This window comes from Saccostrea cucullata, unplaced genomic scaffold (genome assembly GCF_032062105.1).
Source record: "Saccostrea cucullata isolate Sc308-1 unplaced genomic scaffold, CSIRO_AGI_Scuc_v1 ctg475, whole genome shotgun sequence".
In the NCBI taxonomy this organism is placed as follows: domain Eukaryota; kingdom Metazoa; phylum Mollusca; class Bivalvia; order Ostreida; family Ostreidae; genus Saccostrea; species Saccostrea cuccullata.
Window position 1 is genome coordinate 41,264 of NW_026920975.1, and position 20,168 is coordinate 61,431.

At 31.8% G+C, this 20,168-nt stretch overlaps 1 protein-coding gene across 11 annotated transcripts in view; it reads left to right on the forward strand.

Moving 5' to 3' along the window:
* The window catches only part of LOC134258888 (receptor-type tyrosine-protein phosphatase epsilon-like), a 94,935-nt gene that overhangs the window by 32,039 nt on the left and 42,728 nt on the right, over window positions 1-20,168 (forward strand). For 7 of the 11 annotated variants that reach the window (XM_062741485.1, XM_062741486.1, XM_062741483.1 and 4 more), the window contains exons 1-8: window positions 5,280-5,506; window positions 6,878-7,120; window positions 7,924-8,178; window positions 9,068-9,199; window positions 11,011-11,145; window positions 11,733-11,873; window positions 12,563-12,700; window positions 14,523-14,626. In XM_062741485.1, the coding sequence (XP_062597469.1) occupies window positions 5,446-5,506; window positions 6,878-7,120; window positions 7,924-8,178; window positions 9,068-9,199; window positions 11,011-11,145; window positions 11,733-11,873; window positions 12,563-12,700; window positions 14,523-14,626 (1,209 nt within the window). In that variant the 5' untranslated portion in view covers window positions 5,280-5,445. Of the gene's footprint in view, window positions 1-5,279; window positions 5,507-6,877; window positions 7,121-7,923; window positions 8,179-9,067; window positions 9,200-11,010; window positions 11,146-11,732; window positions 11,874-12,562; window positions 12,701-14,522; window positions 14,627-20,168 lie in introns of those variants that run through there. The other 4 variants (XM_062741488.1, XM_062741487.1, XM_062741489.1 and 1 more) reach the window with 2 other exon arrangements.

Genomic DNA, 20,168 nt, shown 5'->3' on the forward strand with positions numbered 1-20,168 from the left:
CAGACGCCATTTTCATATTTACTATCCACCCAGGAGTTCACATTGATTCAGTTCAAGGGTTATTGAAAAACTATGATGAATAATTTCGACTTTCTTGCAACTTTAATTCTAAAATGTTATAGGAAACATAGAGATTTATTTGTGCCCAACAAGTTCAATTCAAACCATATATCTGTCAACATGCACATGCTTTAATAACAATTATAACTGGATTTGCGTGTGCTATATATATGTTCTTATTGATTTTGTTCGAGAAGCACTGACTTTTACGGTTGACAAATTAATATCACACTCGGATAGTGTATGGAAGCTCTTTTACGATTTAATAATTTAGCTCAACCTTTAATTCAACGAAAATAACGGGCTATTTCCAAGCACAGTTAAGTTGTCCTGGAAGAAAACGACAACCATCCTACCATCAAATCCAGTTTTTCTCATACAAGTGCCCCTAACACCATTATCATGACCACTAGAAAGGTTTTCTTTTCCATTATCAATTCTGTACCTCCGTAGATGTGAATGTTTAAATGTACAAGTAAACTGTCAACCGTTAAAGTCAGTGCTTCTCGTAAAAGTCCATTACTATGTTTACATAAAATGCCAAAGTAACCATTGAGTGTCACTGTGATCTCGGGCATCTTCTTACCCTCAGACGTAAACTAAATCAAGCAATTGTGGGAATAAATATTGTATTTAACAACATTTTTTTTTTCAATCATAAGGTACCCCTATTTGTCCCCCCCCCGACCCCGACCCCGAGCAACACGGTTGCAAGTCCCAGAACAAAACCTCCAAGACATAACTTGCCCAGCACTGATTATCATTACCGTCGTTCACCAGACCTATGGAAATGTGGAAAAAAAACCAATTTATGTGAAAGATGTAATTAAAAGTCCTGAAACATATTCAAATAAACTGCAGCACTTGAATTAGATCAGGGGTTTTGTGAAAGATTTAGATCACATTACAATGGTCCAAGTATGAATTCTATGTCAAAAGAAGTTAATATCAGCCGCCTCTCATCATCATGAGGAATTATTTGATAAAGTTTTATACGGGGAAGAGGTGAGTTGATTTATTGAAGTTTTTGTCAGCTACACCGTCCCAAACGTAAAGGTAAACGAGATTAAAATTTTGCTCCGTGATACTCTTCCGTATTTTTTTTTATTTTCTTAACTGTTTGTATTGAAATTTGTTCGAGACTTTGTTATCTACTAGTTTGACATAATTGATATTTTCCTCTATTCTATTGTTTAAGAATAAGTTAAATTTCTCTAGAATCCCCATTCCATTATTATGACTATTTCTACCTGTCTATATATCTACACAAACGTCATAGGAAGACGTGCTTATTTGTTGGAAAGCAATAAGATCCAGTAAGGCATTTAATGGTGGATTTTACGATGCTATAAGTGGTGCCTCAAAAGCTCACCATCATGTAATGTTATCAGTTGAGCTGAAGAAGGATGTATAAAATGAATGTTGTCTAAGCTTTCAGAAGAGTTAATGTAATTTCCTATTTTCCAGAGAAAGTATGAATAACTCCACATGTACTAAAATTATATACAGATGGTACAGGAAGTGCAGAGCTTGAATGTGGTGCATTTTGTCATGGTTAATGAGTATGTTTTAGTTGCTATTATCATGGCAAAGGATTGATATTCTTATAGATATACCATTTCTAGAGAAACACTTCCCTTGGTATTAGCAGTAAACTTCCGGTGTCATGACCTCAAATCCAAAAATGTGTTAATTTTGATTTGACAGTTTTGCTTAGGTCATTACAGTTAATAAAGAAAATTACACATTACTTTATATAATGATCCCTGTCTATGTCAACTGCAGATGTATTTTTTTTAATTCATTCTCACTTGTAAAAATTTGCTTAAACTACAATATGTACTCAAGCAAGTACTTTTAGACTTCTGGACTTTTGTTCTTACAGTATTTATCTGTGATTTAAAATAAATACATTTCTGTCCTAACGGAACATAGACAAAACTTGTCAAAAAATGGTCGAACTCTATCCTTGGGTTATTGTATTATTAAGAATATGTCATTGATAGCTTTATATACTCTTCAAAGAAAGAAACGCATAGTAGAAACAATGCCCTGAAAAATGTATGATAGTTTTGTCAAACCTTTTATTCTTGTATGGAAACGGTGTATTCGAGTGAAATGCATGATTTTTTTATTCAATTGTTAACCTTATAACTATTCAACGAGTCTCACAGACAAAAAGACCTGATTTTGCAAAATATCCCCGAAAATTTTGATCTCAGTTTTCATTTGTTGAATTCCGATGCAATTCCTTCAGGTACAGGGCTATCAAAAGCGGGGGTTCTCGATATTTTGAATCTGATTTTTCTGAAAATTTACGCTTTTTTAGAATATTGCAACTGAACGTTGCATAGCCTAAAAAGGAAATGGGCGACTGGAAGCAGTGGTTTTAATTTCGCTATCTTCGCGATTTATTAATTTTCCGTGAAATTAAATCCATCGTGAATGTTAGTTTTAGTTTTTAATTATGTTAAATTGCTATAAGAAATTTTGAATTAATTTCTCGCAGCGTGAAATTAAAACCATCGCAAATGGTACTTTTTGAGATATCGTGAAATTTTAACATCGTGGAATTAAACCAATTTACAGTATAAATATAAGAAATAAAATATCATTTTTTAGAGTTTCATTGGGATGTGACATGAAGTCGGTAAGTGATCAAATCTACTGTAACGCCCTTCAGGCGTCGGTAGCCTAGTGGTTAAGGTGCCGGACTCAAACCGAAAGGTTGTGAGTTCGAATCCTGGCCGCGGCAAGTCGACGTTCTGTCCTTGGGAAAGGCACTTTACACGAATTTCCTCACTCCACCCAAGTGTAAAAGGGGTACCTGGCTATAGACAGTGAAAGATATTGTCAGAATGTTAGTGTTCTAGCGCTGATTACGGCAGCTTGCACTGAGAAAGATTCTGGATTGTTAAGGTCTGCTGGGGTAATAATGATTGTAAAGCGCTTTGAGTAGCATTTATGCTAGAAAAGCGCTATATAAACCCAATCATTATTTTTATCATTATGTTATAGAATTTGATCATGTGACCGACTTCATGTCACATCCCATTGAAACTCTAAAACTGATATCATATTTCTTAAATGAATTTTGGCTTTCTTAATAGAGTAATCAGATTTAGGATCCGTTATATGTAGAAGTGATATGATGTCAATATCGACAAATATCCATATGAAGACATTATCTTTTATAACAGAATTCAACAGGAAAATATCATGCATTGACTTTTTCATTGTGATTTAAGATGCAGAACTTGATTATTAAATGATATATGGTTTGGTTTCGAAATATGATAAAAAAAATGCTTGGACTTAAAATTAAAGCATATTAAAAGAAGACTTTGTATTTGTGTATGTTGAATCTATTCATCTTTTTTTTTTATCAGATTATATTAATGCATGTCAATTTTGCCTTTTGGAGAATAACTATCTTCTTATTTGGTAATCAATCGCGACCGTTAATGCTGATTTAACGGTCGAGTTTTACCTGCGACGCGTAAGCGCAGCCGGTAAAATGGATGTTTACGACCGATAAATCAGCATTATCGGTCGTAAATACCAAACTAGAAGGTAGATATCCCCATTTTAATACAATCTATGCATTTTCTTTGTTGTTTACGTCTTATTTTGTTGAGTTTTGTCATATGAAATACCTCACGGAGCATTTTTTTTTGCGTCGCTTTTTTATGACGTCACCATGAAAAGCACTAGTTAATGCTCGTTTTACTGCCTTAAACAAAGCACATTAGCCAATCAAAATGTGTTTTACACACTAATTGCATTACATTTTTTTTTTAAACTAAAATAAAAGTCTTATATTACAACCTATATTTGTATGTAATGCTAGCGAACAGTTAATTAGACGCAAGTACCTGTTTAATTAAGTAGTGTGCAACAGGAATATTCTAATAGTTTGAAAGCTTCATAATATTGATAAGCCTAAAATATGAATTGTTTAAGAAGCCTACTAGACATTATTCTTCCTGTTTTCGCTACGCTTTTGGTACCTCCTTAGCATTCACTTATTCATTTGAAAGAGGTATCTGTTTTAACTGCGTTATGTAATTTAACATACAAAAATATACCATTGCATTTATTGTATTCCTTCCTAGTTTATAAAAAAGATATTTTCAGAAGTGTACAATCTCTTGTGTTGAAACAGATTTTTTTTTCTTATACATGTATATATTTCGGAAAAAGAGTAATTTTATCTGTATACATGCACAGTTTATGATTGTTGGATATAGTGAACAAATGACACTGTTTAAGTACTTCATCTCATCCAAATTTTGTAACTCTTAACAACGTTTCAAAATAAGAATTAATTAAAAAGAATGTCAGCGATGTCATGTTAAGTACAGTTAATATAAATATACATATACTTGTATTACATAGGAATCAATTTAACAACATACTTCAATTGAAAAATAAATATAATGATTATTTTAAGAAAACATTAAGATTGTGACAACTTCAAACGGACCATCTTTTTTTTTATACAAATGACCCTTTCCCCCAGGGTACTCTTTGAAAGCAAATTTAAGTTTGATTGGAATAACACAGGTATGAAAAAAGTATGGAAAGCGGTTTATAAAAAAAAACAAACAATTTCAACCCAGGTTATACAAGCGTAACATTGATTGTTATTTGATCCACACCCTTTCATTTAACTTCAATCATAATTCAGTATAGAATAGTATAGAAAACAAGGCAATTTCTCCATTTTTACATGTGTAAAATCCCCTACAAATTGTTCATATTTTAAACGTTGCGTCAAACGGATTGATACGTTTTAATGTAAGTTATTGTGTCGTTAGCAACTCAGGTCATGCCATTTAGATTAAATGCAATGTTTATTCAATTAAATGACGCATTTCAGCCACAATTAATTTCTTTTTGATAATAAATATAATAAGCATCCTATTATATATTTTATTTAATTTTATTATACTCTATCTTCATTTCTTGATAATTCTTAACATCAGAGGTAAAAAAAAAAAACAGACAAACAAATACATACATTATTACAAATGGTAACCACAAAGAAGAAACTAACAACAAAACAATGTCTTAAATGTACAAGCTTTTAAAAGCAAGTTTATTCTTTTGTGTTGGTTATCATTCAACAATTGTCTTGAAACCTTAAGATGCTCTCAGTGAGAAAATATAATAGCAACTCATACGATCGCAATATTCTTCCTCTTTCTTTTTTTAGTATACAACAGGGAACAACTGAGACACTGTACTGCTGAGATATGATTACCAATTGATAGAGTATTGAAAAAAAGAATCATTCGACTTAACAGGAAATTTATCATTAAAGTCTTCGTTTTGTGTTGTGATGCAACGTCCTTGCCTGAATTGAGGGAACCTTCTGTCAAGATGTTCATCAGCACATCGCTGTGGTTTATAATGATTGAAATTAGTTGTAGCTATGGATATGGTAAGTTCAATGCAAAATAGAAAGTAAATTTAAAAAAATTACTAAAGGCTTAAAAGGAGAAATGTAGGAATTAAATATCTCGTCTTAATCAATTGTTTATTTTATAAAGTCAAACGACATGTTTAATTTTCCCAGGAATTTGCAGTGGGTTTGTTTTTGATTTTGTTTCCGCATAATAACATAATTGTTGAAATAATTTGATGCATTACTTGATATTATTTAATGAACGAACAAAGAAACAGAAAGCAAATAAAGATACCATAATGTGGATTTTTTTTTCTTCCGTTTAAACTTATTCCGTCCTCCGTTTTTCGAGAGTGCAGTATTGTTGAAAAAAAATGATAGGTGGCTTAAGATTCTTGGGATGTTCTTGCATCACATTCTAATACCAAATACTGTTTACTGATTCCTTTTTAATACGTATTTAACCAGGCAATATTTTAGCATATTATTTTATTTTTAAACAGCTTTAAGTTGAGAAAGAGTGCTAATGAAATTCATTTATGCATTATTTTTTATGTAACATTATATTTCAAACAACATTTTGAGACCGAGGAGGTTATTCTACATCATTCACGACAACAAGGACTTTATTTTTATTCTACCAAGTATGGTACAAACGCTAAATTAGGGATAATCGTTTCCTCTATAGAGAAACGAATTAGGTCACCATGTCTAGATTACGCTGTTTCATTTAACACCAGAGGTAAAATTTGTTTGCTTACCTGTACATAGAATGCAGACGATTTGAGCTTTCGTTACATTAAAAATAGTCTTATTAAATTACAAGTATGTTCGTTATATGTATTAATAAGTTAAAAAGAATATACAATAACAAAATCATGTTCCTGTTTTACTGCAAAAATCACGTTGTTTAATGTGTAGAGAGGTCCGTTGAATAGCCCGCTTAGCTAAAAAAAAACCGATATTCATCAGCATCTTGATGCAATTTACAGTGTTTATTCTGCAAAAGACGACACATCTATGCCGTCTAAACAAGTATTTCATTCTACAGCCAAACATGCATAAGTTTTTCTTCCGTTTAAACTTATTCCGTCCTCCGTTTTTCGAGAGTGCAGTATTGTTGAAAAAAAATAATAGGTGGCTTAAGATTCTTGGGATGTTCTTGCATCACATTCTAATACCAAATACTGTTTACTGATTCCTTTTTAATACGTATTTAACCAGGCAATATTTTAGCATATTATTTTATTTTTAAACAGCTTTAAGTTGAGAAAGAGTGCTAATGAAATTCATTTATGCATTATTTTTATGTAACCGGAAATTATTCTACATTTTGTTTGCTAACATAATCATGAAAGAACATTGACTAACATTATTTTTATGATATGGTTCTCCATCTCTTTTCAGAAAACATAGCTTTGAATAAACCAACACACCAGTCGCACATATATTATAGTAAAGATTACCCAGCTTCTACATTTGAGTCCAGTAATGCTGTTGATGGTCAGAAGACTAACCTCTCAGCATTTGGAGGACAATGTGTTATATCAGCTGATGGATATAAAGACGCAACCTGGTGGGTTAACTTGACGTCCATCCACAGCATTCACGGAATAAGGATTTACTACAGAACGGATAATAGTCCATGGAGTAATGAAACTGAAATCTTTATTATTCTATCATCAATCATCAACTTTAAAATCTCTACGTTACATCTATTTATACTTTACATTAAAAAATGTGTTTCCTGTGTGTTTGCCAAACATTTCTGGTACGCTTTAAATATTTAGAATTAATGAAACGGAACTAGATATTTTAAAGTACACAATATACTTAAATTAAGGTATTGAATAGGGAGAGAATACATGTACAGCATATTCCAATGACTTCATACCAATTTCTCATAATTCCGTGTTTTTGAGGAGTGCTCCTCATTTTTAAGGAAACCAACGTCACTTTTGCTTGGGTTAATATATACCGTTAAAAACTCTACAAAATTCAGGGGATGATGGTCCTGTAATTTCTTTTAATCTGATTTCAAAAGCATTTTATAAACAACCCGTAAAAATTCAAGGTATCACTTATCTCACTCACCTAAACGGTTATTTATGGAAGATTTATATGCAAAATGATACCCGTCCTTTATATCTATAGAAAAGGAAATGTTACCAAATCAAATTGCGTGAGTTATTCCAGAGATCACTTGCGGACATATTTAACCCCGGAGAGAGAAGAAAATAAAATAAAAGAACTTTTTTCAGAATTCCTTTCGGGACCAAAACAAAAAAAAAATGGCGAAGTTAATTTATTAATTTAAAGAAAAAAGGTAAAAATGAATAAATATATTAAAAGGTTAAACATGAAATAAATCAACACTTGAATTAAATAAAATGTGATTTATTGATAAATTTCTTTTAATATTTTTATTAATACTGCTAATCTATAATTTTTAGACGCTACTAATGGCTACACCGCTAGATTTTTAGGATTTCATGTCTATGTATCAAACACAACAAACATAGAAGATGGTCATCTCTGTTTCCATGACACAAAGTATAACAGATCCACAATACCTGCTGTCTTCAACACAACATGTCCTGTACATGGGCAATACGTCATCTACTATAATGAAAGACCACAAAATCCAATACATGGTAGTCAGCTTTCAGACAATTCGTTCAATGAACTATGTGAAGTGGAAGTATACGGTAGGTTTTATAAAAAAAACTCTTGGATATAGTGAAATTCGCAGGTGTATCAATAAAAGATACTTGCGTATCTGCAAAAGGAAAATCAATAATTAAAACATAGTAGTACATTTTAAGTAACTCATTCTAAGGCCACTGAAGAAAAATCGGTACATAAACTAAAGTACATTTTGAGATATGAGATTTTTTTTTACGAAAATTGAGGTTTAAACATACTGTTTTCTTCAAATCGTTATGATGTGATTTTTTGTGTGAAGGATATACCCTCTATTTTATTCAAGATTTGTACCGTATGTCTATGCTCATTCGTGATTGAGATTTAATCTTTTATCATTATCTTCTCATATAAATAGAACAACTTGAATAAGTTTCGTTTTCTTATTTTTTTTTTGTTTCAATACATTTTATTAAAGAGACGATGAAAAAAGTTTTACATAATGATCCAAAATAGGAAAAATTATTTCTTTTTGTACAAATTTTTACTCCTGATTTAAGTCGGATAAGGACGGTTGTGAATTTTCTGAATAATACATTATTTTCAATAGCCCCAAGGGGATCCGGGTTAGAATAGTTCCTCAGTACCCCCTTGCTTGTCGTAAAAGGCGACGAAATGGGGCGGTCCTTCGGATGAGACCGTATAAACCGAGGCCCCGAGTCACAGCAGGTGTGTCACGATAAAGATTCCTCCCTGTTCAAAGGCCGTAAGTGCAGAGCATAGGTCTAAATTTGCACCTTCACCGGCAGTGGTGACGTCTCCATATCAGTGAAATATTCTGGAGAGGGACGTTAAACAGTATACAATCAATCAATCAATCAAATGCTCACAATCACAATTTATTAAAGTTATTGTTCCTGATGTTTTCTCAGTATACTACTGTTTTTCGTTTAGGTTGTAATAAAACAGGATATTATGGACCGGATTGTTCCCTTCCCTGTCCTGACAACTGTCGTTATTGTCACATAGAAACAGGTGCTTGTCAGGGTTGTAAACCTGGGTATAAAGGACATCGATGTGAACTTCGTAAGTAAATGAAAAGAAAATGATAAAATTATATTATATTGAATGTCTGGGCTTACATTCAAAACATAACTTTTTGCCAAACATATTTTAAGATTGGATATGAATTTAAATTGCCAAAAAACGAGTAATATTTTTTTTTGGTTTTGATACATTTTTTTTAATGCCGTCCCTTCTTAATTATTTTTATTGAAATGCTGAAAGAGGAGTGTTTATTAGTCCCCTACCGGTGAAACCGGAGGGGACTATAGGTTTCCTCTGCGTCTGTCCGTCCGTCCGTCTGTCTGTCTGTCCGTCCATCTGTCTGTCTGTCCGTCCGTCTGTCCGTCTGTCTGTCTGTCTGTCCCCGTCTGTCTGTCAGTCTGTCCCACTTAGTTTTCCACACATTTTTCTAAACGCTGGCAGATATTGAGCTGAGTTTTGGTACGTGGGTGTATCTTGATGAGTTACAGATCAAGTTTGAATATCGTTCCGATTCAATGATTTTTTACGGAATTACGGCCTAAACGCTCGCAGATATTTAGCTGGTTTTAAGTATGAGACTTTACCTTAATTAGTTAAAGATCAAGTTTGCATTTCGTTCTGATTCATTGATTTTTGAAAGAATTATGGTATTTTTATTTTTTTTATTTTATAGTTGGGTTAATATAGGGTTCGTGATGCACTACATTTATGTCGTGATGCACTCAATTTATATTCTTGAAACTTGCTGGATAGCTTTCATAAATTGATTAGTTATAGTCTTATAGATCAAGTTTGCATTTCGTTCTACTTAATTTATTTCTGAAGGAATTGTGGTATTTTTATTTTTTTTAATAATTGGGTTCACATTAGGGTTCGTGATGCCCAAAATTAATGTACTACTACTGGATTCATGTTCTAAACAAGATCACCATGATTTGAATCTTACTGGATACCTTTATAGAGACAAATATAGATCAAGTTTGATTTTTTCTGGTATAAATTTGTTGTTCAACCATTGTTGTTCAAGCAAATAAGCTGTTCTGATCAAAAGCATTTGTGTGTGTCAAATGGCATTCAAAGACGTCACGAGTCTTTCTTTGTAAGACATACATTTCATTCATATTCAAGTAACAACTGAAAAGTCCATATTTAAGTAACAATTTTTCATTCACAGGCTCTAATAAAATGACACCCCAAAGAGAAAAGGGGAACCCGGTAGGGGACATGTATTGCTTATGCAATGCTCTCAGAATGCTTGTTATTATTATCATTATTATTATTATTATTATTATAATTTAATACAGAGTATAAGACTAGTATAAAACATCAGTAGTGGGTATTTTCAATATTTATAACACGAAAATAAATTCAATAGTTCCTTTTTTGAAAATAAAATTAGTATACCTTTCTCAACTTTATTTTTTTAAGTCATCGAATTGGACTTTTAAAAATATTCCTAAAGTCAGGATATATCAATTTTAACGTAACATAGCATCTTTCATGTTTCTAAACAAATGAATTATCTTTTTTGGAATATGAATATTTTTTTTTCATTATTTTATTTCATTTTCGTCCTCTGAAATATTGCCAAATCTGCGATAAACAATGTGCAATATTTCATTTTTCTTTTGATTTACAAGATAATTCTAACATAAATATATATTGATTATTATTTAAGTTAACATCTTACAGACTTTATTATTCTATTGACTTTCTCATTAAAGGATTTTGACCCAGATGCTTAGATATGAATATGTTATATTATATTTACAATCTTTGATTGAACAATGCTCAAAATTGAAATACAGCATTACATCAACTAACACAAAAGAATATTATTCTTACTACAGCCTGTGATAAGGGTTTCTATGGGGAAGTGTGCAAGAATAAATGTGGTAATTGTACTATCAGTACGTGTCACCATGTCAACGGGATCTGTACATACGGGTGTGAAGTCGGCGTTTATGGATACAAATGCGTAACACGTAAGTCTGATCAAATTTTAATGCATATTATAATTTTAAATAAATTTAAAAAAAAAACAGATAAAATCAATATAATAAGTGAAAAACTTCCTTTTCAGGACAGTCTTTGATCAAAGAAAGAAAATACACTCTCTAAAGACATCAATAAATAAATTGTTTTCTCTTAAAGTAACCTATGATCAACCTCTCTAAGTTATATCATGTGGAATACAATCAATATGAATCTCTTTTTTATTTTCTTCAGCATATCTACTAGGCTCATTTCACATGTTCCTAAAAATGATATTACATAGTTTCATTGAGGTTAATGAATTTGATTCCATTTTTTAAAAAAAAGAAAAGGATCGTATTTGGATAGTTTCTTTTGTGACTTGTTTACTCCGAAAAAAAAAGTTAAAATCTCGATTGTTTAGATTATTGGGAAGCCTATTTTTGTCAAATAAGAAAACCGCTAGCATATTTCCCAATCTTACATACGTATCCCTTAGCGTTTCATGATGCCATAGTTTCATTTTTTCTAACAAGAATCAATTTGTATTTGATTAAAAAAAGGTTCACAGATCAACATTATTCTTATTTCTACACAGTATGTTCTAACGGAACTTTTGGATATAATTGTAATGAGACCTGTAGTGTCAACTGCGGAGTGCCCAAAACATGTGACAGAAAAACTGGAAAATGTGAGGGAGGGTGTCAGCCAGGCTGGGAGGGAATTCAATGCAGTAATGGTATAAATAACATTTTTAAAGAAGTGTTCCCATTATATCACATATATACGTATAATTACATATAAGATATGGTTATATTTTTACCGGAAACAATTATATTGCCTTCCCGAACACAATTATGTTCCCTCGCGAGCCATCATTCGGCATATTAAATACCTCGGCTTCGAAATTCACAGAGGCAGCTGGTAAGTAAACGTAAACAGTTTGGCGAAAATAAATGAGTCTGGACGATGTCTGCGATTTGTTTATTTGAATTCAGCGGAATCAGATAATTTAATTAAGAAGAGAATTCCTTAAATACAAAAAAGGTTATCAGCTCAAGTGTTAGCATACTGGAAACGTTTTGCCATGAAACGGACGGGATATTTCGGAATTCTACTCAACGAACATGTGTACATAGTCTTCAATAAATATATTCGATGATCGATTTGGATTTCAACGTTTAAAAATGTCATATACCATATTTTCATGGCTTAATTCTCGGGCAGCAATACCAAAATATATGCCATCGGGCGACATAACACTTTAGGACTTTCCTGCCACCGATGGGGCAAATATTCTGGTATGCTACCCTTGTAGCCATGTAATATATGTAAAATATATATATATATATGAAAATTATATTGATGTCTAATGTGTTTTTTAACCAAAATATTTCAATCTATAATATACCTTTTATGTCTAATTAGAATGCACAGACAATATGTATGGATTGAACTGTAATCAGTCTTGTGGTAATTGTCGAGGGGAATCAAAATGTCATCACATCAACGGAAGTTGTCCGATTGGATGTGACAAGGGATTTAAAGGAATATACTGTTTTAATGGTAATCTTCTTAGTATTGTTTACAAGGACTTTTTTTTGTTTCTTCAAATTCATCATGCTTTCATTTCTTTCCCTTCAAACTAAAACTATATTGCTTAATAAGGAACACGTGTAAAAAAAATAAAATTAGTAGATCGTTGCAAATGACTCTTAAACTAACAACTCGAACATACCTATCCCTTAGCGTTTCATGATGCCATAGTTTCATTTTTTCTAACAAGAATCAATTTGTATTTGATTAAAAAAAGGTTCACAGATCAACATTATTCTTATTTCTACACAGTATGTTCTAACGGAACTTTTGGATATAATTGTAATGAGACCTGTAGTGTCAACTGCGGAGTGCCCAAAACATGTGACAGAAAAACTGGAAAATGTGAGGGAGGGTGTCAGCCAGGCTGGGAGGGAATTCAATGCAGTAATGGTATAAATAACATTTTTGAAGAAGTGTTCCCATTATATCACATATATACGTATAATTACATATAAGATATGGTTATATTTTTACCGGAAACAGTTATATTGCCTTCCCGAACACAATTATGTTCCCTCGCGAGCCATCATTCGGCATATTAAATACCTCGGCTTCGAAATTCACAGAGGCAGCTGGTAAGTAAATGTAAACAGTTTGGCGAAAATAAATGAGTCTGGACGATGTCTGCGATTTGTTTATTTGAATTCAGCGGAATCAGATAATTTAATTAAGAAGAAAATTCCTTAAATACAAAAAAGGTTATCAACTCAAGTGTTAGCATACTGGAAACGTTTTGCCATGAAACGGACGGGATATTTCGGAATTATACTCAACGAACATGTGTACATAGTCTTCAATAAATATGTTCGATGATTGATTTGGATTTCAATGTTTAAAAATGTCATATACCATATTTTCATGGCTTAATTCTCGGGCAGCAATACCAAAATATATGCCATCGGGCGACATAACACTTTAGGACTTTCCTGCCACCGATGGGGCAAATATTCTGGTATGCTACCCTTGTAGCCATGTAATATATGTAAAATATATATATATGAAAATTATATTGATGTCTAATGTGTTTTTTAACCAAAATATTTCAATCTATAATATACCTTTTATGTCTAATTAGAATGCACAGACAATATGTATGGATTGAACTGTAATCAGTCTTGTGGTAATTGTCGAGGGGAATCAAAATGTCATCACATCAACGGAAGTTGTCCGATTGGTTGTGACAAGGGATTTAAAGGAATATACTGTTTTAATGGTAATCTTCTTAGTATCGTTTTCAAGGATTTTTTTTTGTTTCTTCAAATTCATCATGCTTTCATTTATTTCCCTTCAAACTAAAACTATATTGCTTAATAAGGAACACGTGAAAAAAAAAAATAAAATTAGTAGATCGTTGCAAGTGACTCTTAAACTAACAACTCGAACATTTTTTTTTTATTTACATTTCCACTGTATATAAACAAAATTACATATAAATTGCTTGCTACATAGTGGTAATTATACAAAGGATTTTAAACTCACACACACACCCTCCCTTACATTCACTCACACATATCGGATTTAACTGGAATTATTAATTATCGAACATTCTTAAGTTATCTTTTTTAAAGGCAGATGTAACTTCAATTTCCTAAAGTAATTTTTATATATTCAATGCAGATTTTTTTTTATTGCAAGGTAAATCGACTCTGTAGAAAAAAAAACAGCAAGCCTTCAAAATTATGAATTATTGGGTTATTAAAAAAATGCTTTTTGCAGAAAATGCAGATTTGGAGAAATTGGTGCAAAGACTTAATATGTCATTTTCCTAAAATTTGATACGAATTTTCAGGTTGTAGCTTTAACACTTACGGCTTTGACTGCTTGGACAATTGCAGCACGGACTGTGTCAACAATACATGTGACTCTGTCACAGGAAATTGTCCTCTGATAAAGGTAATGTGTTTTTCTTTGAGTGTTTTGTGTATTTATTTTCAAAGAATGTTTGCCAGGAGAAACATAACAATACTTGATTTTTAATCTTATTGAAAACGTTTGAATATTTAAGAAGTAAGAATTAGATGTGTTTTCATTTCGAGGAAAGAATGGATTTTCTACATGGATTTTTATGGATGGAAGTTGTGAAAAGAATTTGAAAGATATTTCATAAAATATAATGATATAAAAACATATATTGTTCAAAAAACAACTTTAATTAAAAAAAATAATTTAGTTAAATAAAACAGAGTATGGACACAATAATTGTTAAAGATTTAAGACTTTTTTGCAAGTCGAAGAAATTGAATATTTTTTCGTAGGAATAAATAGTTTGAAAATATAATTGAGTTGCGTCAAGCGAAAAGGGACCTTCCTGCAGGGTTTGACATTAAGGCACGTCCGACCGACTGAGTCTAGCAAAAGATGGGTCAGGTCGGGTAAAATGTTTGTGTACTAGACCGACTGGTCGTGTAAGAAAAATAAATGAACTTTTATATATTTTTAAACAAATCACTTATTGTCAATGAAAAAGTAAAATTTAAATGTTTCTAACCGGATAGTAGAAAGAAAACTATATACTTTACAGACAGCATGACAGCTATTTTTAACAACAGTTCATTGTTGTTATTCGTTACTACTCGGCCATTTTCCTAGAGAGAAACAATAAGCTATTTATTGTTCACGAAAATTCCTGAGTACTTACGATTGTAATGTCAAAAGATTCACGTTAACGACATCGATAATCATGTAAATAACAATAAAGCTATGATAATATAAAATTATTTTTACTATACTTAAATTATCTGAACATTTTTAATGATATCAATATTAATATTGTATACAAGTTTATTAAATTAGTACCAAAGACAACAAGCCACATGTATAAATGACCTAGTTTCGATGTGACATGTGTGCAGGAAAGTGTCCTTATTAACATATGGATTCTCATCATCTGCACAGAATAAAGAATTATCACCATTGTGTACTCTGAATATTTTTTCTCACGTTTGGTCAGGGCTAGTAAAAACTTGCCAAAGTAGCCCGACTGGTCTAGTTTTCCAAAAGCTTAATGTCAAACCCTGTCCTGACATAAACGTAATTACGTCACAATAGCGCTTCAAAGACGTGACTTCTCGTCTGCGCGTTTGCCGATGAAAAAAATCTATATTTTAGCAGAACTAAAATATAATTGCATAATACATGTACATATTTATAAAAAAAGAAATATAGACATGCCTCAAAATGTTTTGAAAAAAAAATGTTGAATATCGTCAATTTATAGGTTTACTGTTTTTTTTTCTTCAAAAAAATATTTAAACTAATATAATTGTTTATTGATTATGAATGGTTTAGTTTATTTGTGAGCTGTCAAAAATGTTCATCTGCAAATCAATGTATGTTCATAGGCTTAAAAAACAATCGCTTCTTTTGCCCTTCCGACTGAGCTCCATCTCTACAGATAAGCAAGTTGTCCTCAGTATTTATATAATCTTCCTTTTTTACTTTTGGATTTTTATCATTTATTTTTATTTTATTTTTTTTTTTGGGGGGGGGGGGGTAGGGATGGTGGGTGTTTTATGTTTCACATTCCAGATTGTTTCTCCGATAGACAGAAAGGCCCGGGAATTGGCGACTCAGTTCCCAAAGTTTGTCAGCAGAGATTAAATAATCCAAATAGGTTAAATGATTCCAGCATGGTTGCAATAGTATTTTGTCAGTTTATATTCAGAAATAAAATATGAATGCAGCAGCTAAGAAACTTTGTCTGTGTAGCCATGTTATAAAGGACGAAGTGGCAAAAGCCAAACGGACTTCCGTATTTACTCACTAAAGTTTACACATCACTTTTTGCGCAACACTCTGAGGTTTGAAAGTTTAATTGGATGACGCAATAAGATGTGAAGATAATTTACAGTGGTCATTTTCAAAATGGTCTGGTTTTCATTTCCTAAATTAATTGCAATGAATTAAAAATAAACACGACAACTTAAGGTACATGTTGAAGTCGTAAATTAAGAGCGGTATAGGTCATGTATTGAACCAGACGCATGTAGGTCATTAGTTTTATTTTCTGATTACTAATATTATATCAGGCATAAAAAGTAGTTCCGGACTATGAATATGAGCACATCTTGAGTTATAATATTACATAATATGGCAATAAAAAGGTTTGATTACACCCCCACGTTTTTTTAGATGTGCACTTTTGTATTTCACCGGAAAGGGAAGCCTTTCAAGGATAAATTTCATTTTTTTTCTTTATTCCTTCTTAATTTTTCTAAATAAATCTATTTTTCGTTTAGATTTTGCTTTTTTACGCATTTAATTTACTATTATTTTCTTTTTTTTTTTGTTCGACCATAACCACTTACAAAACACTTGTACATACATTATATGCCCATTCCACCCCTGCTTTTAAAATAATAATAATAAAAAAAAACATTTCCAATCTCTCATATATTTGATCAATGAATGAAGTATCTAATCATCGTCTTGAAATTCACATCATCATGCAGAAAAGTTTGTAGATTTTTTTTTTCAAACCTCGATAGTTCCATATTCTTTCTCAGTCATAGATGATATTTGCAGAGTATAAAGATAATCTAATATTTGGGGAGCTGTGCACCCCCTTTGTTAGTGTTGCCGAAGAACAATCTCAATTTACATTGCGATTAAGGATTCAACGTTTATTTTTAAGGACTATTATTTTTGTGAACAATTTATAATTTTATCTGATAAATCCCTTTTTGATCTCTGTAGAAAAAAAAAAAAAAACCCTTTCCCACATATGAAGTTGCTTTCTATACCTGCCTTTTTACTGCATATGATTTTTTTTTAATAAGAAATAAAAGAAATTTTGATATTTTTATTTTTATAATTATCCACCCTATCATATCCTGATTTTAAGAAAGAAAAGAAGGATTTATTTTAATTTTAACTAATACGTACTGTTAATAATATCCTATAAATCATCATTGATTTCTGACTTTGATTTATTTATACTTTAGGGGGGGGGGGTATAGCGTACATATATCAATCGGAGCTCCTCTGATAATTCGTGTACCATTTTAAAAGGACTGTAGCGGAGAAAGCCGAAGATAATCGACTATGATGTGCACATTATGTTTAATGAGATATATCTATCAAAAAGCAATTAATTGAAACTTTTGCTTACAATCACATGCTGAGAATAAATTTCAGGACATTTCTTCCGATGACAGCGTTTAGATTTTCAGGGGTGAGGCCCATTTCGTTCCATCTATACATATATTTTTTTTTCTCAATGACACAGAATATGAATTTAACTTATTATTTAATTTACAATATGTAACTCTGCATGAACTTGTCCAATTCAAGAAATGCTTGAATTGCGCATCTGTAAGTTAGAATATGATCCGGAACCAATGACTTGGTCAGAACAAATTACATGAAACAACGTACCAACTCGTGAATAAGTAGCACATAAGAAATTATATATTAACCATTTTTGTATGCTCTTAAAGTCAAATTTAAAGTCTGACTTTGAATTGATTTTGTTGCATCAAGCCTAAATATATCTGTAACCTGGGCATTTTTATCGGTATTTTTTCGTGTAGAATAAATTAATTTTTTTTCTTAGATGAGAATATTATTTTTCTCTTTTCATTGTACAACACATATTATTATATGATTGAATAATTTCCATCTCTCCGATTGGCTGATATCCAACTATGTTAGAAAAATACTACGTTGTATTGACCTGCACGTGACGTTCCAGGTCAATACAAGGATTTATTTCCTCTACATTGATCTAAAAATAGATTGGGAAATTCCAAATTAATACAAATTGTTTTGGAAAGCTATTTAAACGACTGTGATTTTTTTTTTCATGTGAAAAAAAACATAAGCGAATATATATTTTAGGGTGAAGATGGTAAGAGGGGATGCAGGGACCCCCGTCCAACACTTTTACTGAACAACATGTTTGTCTCTTTTTTTAACTTTTTGGCAGTCAGTTTTCCCTGATAATACTCCTTCCTTTCAAAATCGATTCTATAAAAAAGACTGACATTATACATTTTTTTCATGGCAACTAAAATTGATAAAAATAACATTTCAAATTGATACGACTCGTAAGGTTTATTCATATTTTAATTCTGTTTCTCTCTTGTATTTGGCTAGGACTTAATTAATTGCAAGTAAACAAGTAATGAGCTGCATCATTTTATCAGTAAATCATATAATAAAACAATTATTGCTGTTTTTTCGGTCAATACAATGATTTAGCCATCTTCGAAGTACAATATTCACCTCGCCCTTCGGGCTCGGTGAATATTGTACTCCTCAGATGGCTAAATCATTGTATTGACCTCAAAAAGCAGCAATAATTGTATAATATTTACCTTTATCAAATTGTTGAACTGAAAGTCCCGAATTCGAGGTAACGTGCTTTTGTTTCAAGCCCAATATGCCGGTCTTATTTTCGAAGAAAACCTCCCCTCCCCCGTTTCAAAGTATGTACAAAACTTTATTTCTTTCACTGTTACTAGTATAAACATGTAGTTAAGTGACAATTGTACCACGGGACTTACCGTGAATATAGATTTTGCTTTGATGTTGCTGTGGTATATTTGTCAGAAGAATAACAGTTTTTTTTTTAAATTAAAGTAAATCCCACTAGTAACCTTAACTTACTGATACTATGTGTACATGTAAAACAGTATTGTATTTAATTTGATTTTAGCATCACCATTGTCATACGGACACATAACATCGTTTGGGTGGGGCGTGGGGGTTAAAATGTGTCTATTCTATTCTGAATTGAGAGATTTTCCACATTTCAATATAATTTTCATTTTTCAATTGATATAAAATAAACGGAAATCGTTTTTGAAAGAATTGAGAAATATTAAATAGGCAAAACATTACAATATCTGAAGGTTGCACACGAAGCACCACCTAAATTTGGTTAAGGGATGTACCATTAAAATATATGTAGGTACTGCCTAGTGGTTTGTTTTTGTGGAGGTGGGTTCGCTGATTATACCAGAAAAGAAAATTAATAACAACCCTTTGACTGGAACCTTACATGAACAGTGATGTCGGATATCTTTTTTAACCCCCTTGTGAGCAATCGTAGTTACTTCGTAAATATCGTCAACAATGAATAATTTCTCTTGGAAAGTGGCCGTGTTGATTCGATTGCCTTACGAGATGATTTCAGAGTAGGAACTTTTTTTATGGTCAGCGGTCTGTTCCTGGTCAGGGGTCCTTTCAATACAAATTTCCAGTGAAGAGCATGGTTATGTAGAAAAAAAAGTGATATGATGTCGTTAAATATACCCCTTGAACATTTACTACTTATTTTATCATTTCAATATACATGTACATTTAGCGTTCGCTTAGTGATCAGGAGGCCTGGGTTCGATTCTCGTTGGCGGCGCCGCGTCATACCTAAGACGTAAACAAAGGTAGTGACTGTTCCTTCGCCAAGCGCTCGGCAGTAGAAGTGAAAGTCACG